The following is an 8152-nucleotide window of genomic DNA, read 5'->3' as shown; positions in this document are numbered from 1 at the left end:
CTCTTATTTAATATTTGGGAAAAAAAACTATGAGTGCACACTGAATATTGTGTGTAAGTATGATCTGCAAATACAAAAAGAAAATTGAAATATAAACTGCACAAACTGGAAATAATTAGAATAGTTTGCATAACTCCCGCAGCCTGTTGGCAATAAATATAGGCTCAAAAAAGGGACACGGTATACAAAAAGTAACTTTGCAACATTAGCATTAAAGATGTTACGATTTTCAAAGTGCAAAGGTGTCAGTCTCTCCATAGGTGTCCACACGGGGCACTGCAACATTTGTAGAAAGTGGTCATCGGTTCATCAGCTGACCGGGTCTGAATCTGCATGAAATAGGCCCGGAGATGGCCACACTTGGGACAGGTTTCTAGGGGTGGAAACAAGTAGTAAGTGTCAGTTTGCAGAAATACATACTTTGCTCGGTCCTCTTAAAATGTAAGGCAAAAATAGAGGTACATTCTAATAGTATAAGAACATATTTTAAAAATAAGGCACAGAAATGTGAGAACAGTATTGTACAATCAGTATCAGGTGCACTATGCATTGTTGCAAATATTCCAAGTATGGTAGTGACATGAAGGAACACGCACACACACACTTTAATGTCACTTACCAGGAGTAGAGTCAACGTTTTCCCAAGCTGCAGCTCCACCGAGAACATCATCCACTTCTTTCATTTTGGGAAACCTTCTGTCATTAACCTGCAGAAAAACAAAAGTACGTCAAACGTCACAAACATAGATAATTTAGTCACCTGGGAGCCGAGCAGCAACACGTTATGATTAACACAGATTAAACATAACGCACCTTTCTTGTGATGTTGTGTACATAAGGACAGGTATTGCAGGCGAATCTCATGCACTTCTGTCCTTCCTCGACAATTAAAACATTTCCGCAGGTTGGACAAAAAAGAAGCATGTTAGCCGGGATTATATATGTAGCAAAAAAGCTACAAAATGATCTCAAACTCAATACGAGTCGTCTTTTTTTAAACGGTTAGCAAACTGTTACGGTCTCCCTGACGTTCGCGTGTGGAGAAGCGGAAGTGGCAGGTGCTACTCTTTGTATCGCTCGACGGGAAACGAAATATTAAGAAAAGACGTGGTTTTAAATCAATATAAAACCACGTCAATATTTACGATCTATAAATACGAGCATCACTGAATAATATTAAATAACATAAATCCGTTTTTTTATCAATAAAATAGAAAAGTAGGGTGTGAATTTGCGTCACACTGAGCGGAACCAATTGCACTGAGCTACGGTTGCTTTCCGGCATGTATTAGTTACTGGACACATTGTTTGTTTACTTCATGGCTTTTTTAAAGCGAAAGAGTTTCCACTTCCAAGATGTTAAGTGTTGAGTAGTGACCGTTTGGTTGAATCACGCGATGACGGAGGAGCAGAGTCGGGACCCCGTTGGAGAAGGACTGTCGGTGAAGGAGGAAGCGGTGGGAAACGAGGACCCGACAGAGATGTCTTCTTTAGACACGGAGGAGGAAGACGAGGAGGCTCTCCCTCATTCAGAGATCCTGGATATTTTCGAGGAGGGACTTGCTCGACTTGTGCAAGACCCTTTACTCTGTGATCTGCCAATTCAGGTTGGTACATCTTTGAAATGCATTATAGTAAGTCCTACTAAACAGATGCAATGTGCAGAAAAGACTCAAGAAGAAGAAGAAGAAAAAACAATTACCTTTTTAAATTACATTAAAAAAGCTGTGTCAGAATCTCTGTAGGATATAATAAAAACAAGAAGGTATATTTCCCTTAAACCTGATCTTCTTTATCTGCAGGTGACTCTGGAGGAGGTCAATTCTCAGATTGCTTTGGAGTATGGCCAAGCAATGACTGTGAGGGTTTTAAAGGCAGATGGAGAGATAATGCGTGAGTCTTTTATATTGATTTTGTAATTTCATTTTGAACCGAAACATTAATTGCATATGCACTGTTTTCTGATCACATAATTTGTTCGTTTGATTTGGGAACATCACTACACAATTATTAAAATGACAAAAAGGATTGTTTGTATTAACCATATTAAAATGTTTTCCTCCATAAGCCATAGTGGTGGTGCAAAATGCCACTGTGCTTGATCTGAAGAAGGCCATCCGCAGATTCATGGAGCTGAAACAACAACGTGAAGGTGGAGTTAAACATGTCAGCTGGTAAATACACTCACAAACACAAGATAACATAAAAGGTATTTAAAATAAAAAAAACTGACTGAAACTGTGTGCGTCCTCTCTGTTACAGGAGATATGTTTGGAGAACTTATCAGTTAATTTTTCAAGGTGAAAAGCTTGAAGATGACAAGATGGGGCTCAAAGAGTAAGTGTATAAAACAATGCCTTCCTTCACTTGTGATGCTGTTATCGTCAGCACTGTTTGACTCTGTGTGTCTTTTTATATCTTCAGCTATGGGATCAGAAACAGAGATGAAGTGACCTTCATGAAGAGACGCAGGAAAAAATAAAATGTCACAGCCAACGTTTGTCACGTCAGGAAAATACACCAGTTCCCGCGTGTACTGGTTCTACTTGCCTCGCATTAGTACATTAGTTTCACAAAGTATTGATGATTGTATGACTTGTTATTTGAATTGTCTCTTGGGGCACATTTCAAACTGAACATTACACTCAAAAGAGGCTCCATGTAAATAAGATTATCTGGAGATGTTACGCCTCCCTTTTACTTACAGTGTGCCATGGTTTTGTATAGTTGTCTGCAAACATTAAAACACATGACAGTGTTTTTTTTGATTTTGTGTTTTATTTGCATCTCAACAAGAGCATCCTGTTACATTTCCAGAGAAGTCCTGTGTTGCCCGATGATTTGAATGTGGTCTGGTATCAGTGAACACTACATGGCATTGTTGGCTTAGTGTGAATGTTATCTGTACAGAGCACACTGGGAGCCGCTGATAAGTACGGTAATACACACTCTTCAACATAATCTTTTTATTACAGTTTAAATGAGTCTTAATGGAGTAATTTCAGCATTTTATGTAGTCTAAATTATTATTGTTGGTACTTGTGCTTACTCAAACCAGAATTAGTTTTATAGATTTCTTGTTTTGCTTATTATCTTTCAGAGGAAAAGCAGAGTTTCATTCAATATTTTGTAAGATGCAATGCCAACCATCTTAAAATGAAATTTTAAAGTACGGATTGAATCTAAGACTTGATATGAATATAGTAAAGGTAGAGTGGACAGTGAGTGAACATGTTTTCTCTCAGTCAACCTTTGATGGCAATAACTAGTTTGTTTAATGTAAATGTTTCATTTATTGCTGGCAATAAGAGATGCACGACAGTATTGTTGACCACCCACTCACTATTCTATCAAAAATACTTGTTCAGCCATAAATGGTTAACATTTGTGTGTCTTACATAATTTATGTCTGCAATCTTTTTTTATTATCATAAAACATGTCTGGTTCATATTACACAAAGAGAAATAGATTTAACAAATTATGAAACTGTAAACACTTTGTAAATTTGTCTTTTATTCTGTAGAAGATGTTACCGGACAGAAACATTTGGTCACATATAAATATGTCTTTGGCAGTAACAGTATTTCTCTCTCACTAAAAAAATCGTCTATATTCTATGTAGATACATTTGTGAATTATTATTTATTTTGTGTTTGTGTTTATTCAGGAACGTTACTCTCATTTACGACCTCACCACTGCCCCCAGTTAAGAACATTTTAAACGCCAAACTAACAAATACAGTCACCCAAATATCAAACCTAAACCTGAAACAAAAACCCAACAGTCCAACATGGCCACGGCAGACAGCGAGCTGAAGAAGATATTGACCGAGTTAAACCATCTTTCAGTCAAGAGGAGACAACTTCTGGAAAGGAAAAAAATCCAGTACATATTTCACGAGTTGAAGAGTCGTAAAGAATTTGAACAAACAGGTGATGTATGACAGAGCATTCCTCACCAGCAACGAGACTCGAGATTTGCGACACGCAAACAAAGTGACTAAGTCTTTTGCACATCTTATATTTGGTCTGTCTCATTAATGATATTGTCTTTTTTTTGCCAGAGGAGGTAGCCTCTAATCTGCATGAGATTCACACCATTGATGACACACTGAAACAACTGGCACAAAGGAAGGCAGAGCTCCAAAAAAGATACGAGGACATCCTAAATGCCAAAGATATGAAGAATGGCAAGAAATCTGAGTCCAACTTTACTGCCAGCAAATCCTTCAGCATACTTTGTTTTTGTAACAACCTTTTCCTTCTTTGTTAGAGGTTAGCATCGCCTCCTGTCAGATTGAGCCTGATGTTCCTGTTCCTTGCGTTGACATTGTCTATATTGGCGGTCCACCTAACATCACTGGTGAGTCGTTGATGCACAAATGCTCATTTAAAGTTTAGTCTTCACATGCAAGTCACACTTGTTGATGTCACATGTAGTGAAAACAAACGTGTCGCTCTACTGCTGTCCTCTTCAAAAGTTTAAACACTGATCAAGTTCCTCGGTTATGTCCTATTAGAGTTTGTATTCCTATTATTTCCTCCACTTAAAACAACAAATCTTTTCATAAAAAAAATGTACTTTACTTAATACACTTGCACACTTGTAATTTAAATTCAATGGTGGAAAAAGTATACAAAATACACTTAAATATAAAAGTACTCACTGGAATAATATATATTATATTACTGGATCTTAAATATTGATGAATTAATGTGTACATCATTTTAAAATTTGCCCCACCAGCTAAAACATTAATTACTTAATATACTGCTGGGTATCTTAATCTAGAATAAATGTGTATATTGGAATTCATTTGTTGATGTATTTGTGACATTAATAATCTACATGTGCACAGAAAACAGTAACATATTAATTATCAAATTATTTATCAAATTAACGCAGTGGAGCAAAAAGCACAATATTTATTAGTATAAAGTAGCATCAAATGGAAAGTACAAGTACCTCAAAATTAAACTTGAGTAAATGTACTTAGTTCCATTCCCCCAATGCTGAAATGTAAATGAATGCATCACGTTATGTGACATTTCTTTTTTTAAATAACAATTTATGTTGGTGAAACTAATTGGAGATTCTTTAAAAAAAAAAAATAGCAACTGATGTGGACTTCCTTTATTCAAAGTGCCTGTTTATACAAAATATTTCCTCCTCGAACCTTTGGAGAAGTTTCCAGTTTCGAGAGTTCTCGTGGTAAAAAAAAATAACATGACATCTTCCTGTTGTTCACAGCCCCGGCAGTGATCCTGGACACGGAGCACTTTCCACCGTATCCATGCAGGACACAGTGTCCTGAGTGTAAGCAGTTCATAATGACAGAGATCTTTACTTCCGTTAGCAGTGTCACATGGCTGGTGTGCTTCACGACAGCTGTGATTGGGTAATAAACCATTCCCTCCATCCCGGTGAATTATAATCACACCTTGACTGTTTCTATTTGTGCAGCTGATTTTTTTTTTTTTTAACGGCACTGGCATACGTTTCCAGGTCAACATTTTAAATGTGTTCTTTCTTTTGCAGCTGCGTGGCCGGTTGTTGCTTCATTCCCTTCTGCATGAAACAGTTTAAATCGATCACACACAGATGTCCTGAGTGTCAAACGAATATCATGACTTTAAAAAAGCTCTGAGAGAAAAGGGAGCTGGTGGAAACGCGAAGCTCAGAATGAAAGAGCATCAGACATCCGCCGAGTATTCCTACAGCGTAGAGCCCATTTATGTATGTAAATGTATATTATAAAAGGATTTAAAGACATATTTGTATTAATTATACTTTAAGTAAATTATTAAATCTGATCAATAAGACTGTGAATATACTGTATTATTTAGAGTAATAATATTGGGCTATAAATAAAAATTGACTTGACTATCACAAATTTGCTTTCATGGGGCTTAATAATCTTTAGAGCATGACAAGGACAACATACACACAGGAGAGAGAGAGAGAGAGAGAAATTAAGTAATCAAAGGAAGAGCAACTAACTGAAAGTTAGAGGAAAAGATGAATCTAATGATATGAATAAAGGTAGAGTGGACAGTGAGTGAACATGTTTTCTCTCAGTCAACCTTTGATGGCAATAACTAGTTTGTTTAATGTAAATGTTTCCTTTATTGCTGGCAATAAGAGATGCACGACAGTATTGTTGACCACCCACTCACTATTCTATCAAAAATACTTGTTCAGCCATAAACTTGTGTGTCTTATTACATCATTTATGTCTGCAATCTTTTTTATTATATTATAAAACATGTCTCTGGTTCACATTAAACAAAAAGAGAAATAGATTTAACAAATTATTTTTTAGAAGATGTTACTGGACACAAACATTTGGTCACATATAAATATGTCTTTGGCAATAAGAGTATTTCTCTCTCACTAAAAAAACAAAAATCCTAAACATCTTCTATATTCTATGTAGTGTCGTGTCACGGGCTGTCCCTAGGGCCTAAGTTTGGTAAGTACTCAGATACTTTAGAACAACAATGTCCACAAAATACTCTGGATAAAGAGAATACAAGTAAATGAGTAACTTGTTGGATTTTTAAAAAAAAAGCTTTTTTTAAAAAATTCAAGTCAATGTCAAGCAATTATAAAGTGGTACCATTAATAAATACTCCACCATCAGGTTGCTGAAAGAACGTGGAATCCATGGACAGGCTCTGCGGCAGACCGTCAGAGCAGTTTCTCAAGCAGCTGAAAGAGGCAGCCAGTGGACCTGGATCAAACGGAAGGACCCTTGCTGGGCTATAACTTCATGACCCCCCACCCCCACCTGAGAACCCAATTTAGATCCCTCCAACTTGAGGAGGGCATATGAGGTATGCGGTCAGCTGTAGGGCTGGCTCAGGGAAGAGGACGCCCCTGCCTTGCATAGTCCTGTGGGAAATCTTAATTGGGCATGGGACACAAGCTAAGGCTTGATCACCCTTTAGCTGGCCACCTTTGTTGAGGGTGTTTAGTGATCAAAGGCCGAAACACCCACTGATTCTAAGGCACACTACTGAGGATGTGTCCCAAAATTGACATCTTAACCCAGTTTAAGAAATAAACCTCCCATGCCACTCTGTCAACATCACGACAAAGCTCATGTGAGTGCATACTATCTATTGGCACAATGGACAGTTTTAACATCTCGTCCCGTGTTTTATGATTCTGTTATAAATAAACCCACGGAATAAATGTTGAGGTAAATCGATGTGTGTTGTAAAAAACTAAATGAGGAGTAAACTACTTCCTGTTTGAATGCACTGAGGATTAATTTTAATAGACCTGACGTGGGAGATCCAGAGAAGCTGTCGATTACTTTCTCCATTTCCTGGAGAGAAAAAGATAAAAACCGGAAACCTTTAATAGAAACAAAATAAAGTAGAACGGACATTGAACCGTTTTCTGTGGTAACTTAAGTGTTTTTCTGTAACCCGTGTAGCATTAAATCACGCTGGAATGAACAAACCTATTAGCTAGTGTAGTGTCACGGGCTGTCGCTAGGACAGGCTAGCCTGGGGCGGTGCAAAGAGAGAGATGAACACAGGCACGTCCAAGGGTATTTAACAAAAAGTCCAGGTTTATTTCCCATCCCACCAGCAAGGTAACATCCAAAAACAACAAAGTATCAAAAAAAAGGTCCAGTTAGATAACACAAAACATCCCGGAGGAGAAAGTGGTTAATTAACCAAACAAAAACTCAATCCTGGTGAATCCAGGCTACGAGGTCCTCTCCCTTGTTGTCCTCTTCCAGGTGCTCGTGGGTTCACCTTCCGCTCTCTTTTCTCCTTCCCAGGTGCTCTCCCTTAAGTCTCCCAGCCCTGCCTCAATCAGGTGCCTTAAGCAGCTGCAGCTGGGTGAGCGGTGAGGCAGGCTGGGAGATGTAGTTTTTGCACTGGTGGCCACTCTGTAGCGCCCCTCCACTACCTGTCCCCTTGTGATGCCACACTAGCTAGTGTGCTAATTCCACCACGCTTTAATGCAACATCGGTTACAGACAATAAGGCAAATGGAGCTGTCAGTCATCTGTAGACATCAACGATCTGTGTGCGGATAAAGCATTACATTGTTAAATATAATACTTATTAATACTCCACTGATCGTTTTAGTCGTGGGAAGGGAACGTTAGCTCGCTACCGCATTCCATA

At 38.1% G+C, this 8152-nt stretch overlaps 3 protein-coding genes across 3 annotated transcripts; 2 read left to right on the top strand and 1 right to left on the bottom strand.

Annotated features, from left to right (window-relative positions):
* Positions 1–52: 52 nt before the first annotated feature.
* polr3k (polymerase (RNA) III (DNA directed) polypeptide K) lies at positions 53–1302 on the bottom strand. Its single transcript, XM_034538542.1, has 3 exons — positions 814–1302; positions 620–707; positions 53–373 (listed from the first exon to the last, which is right to left on the bottom strand). Exons 1-3 carry the CDS (start codon positions 922–924, stop codon positions 246–248), a joined length of 327 nt encoding a protein of 108 aa, XP_034394433.1. The 5' UTR covers positions 925–1302; the 3' UTR covers positions 53–245.
* On the top strand, positions 290–2768 carry snrnp25 (small nuclear ribonucleoprotein 25). The gene is made up of 5 exons (XM_034538541.1): positions 290–1607; positions 1803–1893; positions 2069–2174; positions 2263–2337; positions 2425–2768. Exons 1-5 carry the CDS (start codon positions 1398–1400, stop codon positions 2480–2482), a joined length of 540 nt encoding a protein of 179 aa, XP_034394432.1. The 5' UTR covers positions 290–1397; the 3' UTR covers positions 2483–2768.
* Positions 2769–3544: 776 nt separating this feature from the next.
* On the top strand, positions 3545–6344 carry LOC117735159. The gene is made up of 5 exons (XM_034539635.1): positions 3545–3934; positions 4066–4191; positions 4275–4364; positions 5253–5400; positions 5541–6344. Exons 1-5 carry the CDS (start codon positions 3793–3795, stop codon positions 5647–5649), a joined length of 615 nt encoding a protein of 204 aa, XP_034395526.1. The 5' UTR covers positions 3545–3792; the 3' UTR covers positions 5650–6344.
* Positions 6345–8152: the final 1808 nt, after the last annotated feature.

The sequence above is a fragment of the Cyclopterus lumpus genome, chromosome 8 (genome assembly GCF_009769545.1).
Source record: "Cyclopterus lumpus isolate fCycLum1 chromosome 8, fCycLum1.pri, whole genome shotgun sequence".
In the NCBI taxonomy this organism is placed as follows: domain Eukaryota; kingdom Metazoa; phylum Chordata; class Actinopteri; order Perciformes; family Cyclopteridae; genus Cyclopterus; species Cyclopterus lumpus.
This window is presented reverse-complemented; position numbering and strand designations above follow the sequence as displayed.

Bases quoted from the DNA above. Each gene is read 5' to 3' on its own strand.
- snrnp25 (XM_034538541.1), top strand. From the start codon at position 1,398: ATGACGGAGGAGCAGAGTCGGGACCCCGTTGGAGAAGGACTGTCGGTG. The intron at 1,608-1,802 runs GTTGGTACATCT...CTTTATCTGCAG, and splicing joins TCTGTGATCTGCCAATTCAG to GTGACTCTGGAGGAGGTCAA. The intron at 2,175-2,262 runs GTAAATACACTC...TCTCTGTTACAG, and splicing joins GGAGTTAAACATGTCAGCTG to GAGATATGTTTGGAGAACTT.
- LOC117735159 (XM_034539635.1), top strand. From the start codon at position 3,793: ATGGCCACGGCAGACAGCGAGCTGAAGAAGATATTGACCGAGTTAAAC. The intron at 4,192-4,274 runs GCAAGAAATCTG...CTTCTTTGTTAG, and splicing joins TGCCAAAGATATGAAGAATG to AGGTTAGCATCGCCTCCTGT. The intron at 4,365-5,252 runs GTGAGTCGTTGA...TGTTGTTCACAG, and splicing joins CGGTCCACCTAACATCACTG to CCCCGGCAGTGATCCTGGAC.
- polr3k (XM_034538542.1), bottom strand. From the start codon at position 924: ATGCTTCTTTTTTGTCCAACCTGCGGAAATGTTTTAATTGTCGAGGAA. The intron at 708-813 runs GTGCGTTATGTT...GTTTTTCTGCAG, and splicing joins TACACAACATCACAAGAAAG to GTTAATGACAGAAGGTTTCC. The intron at 374-619 runs GTAAGTGACATT...TTCCACCCCTAG, and splicing joins AAACGTTGACTCTACTCCTG to AAACCTGTCCCAAGTGTGGC.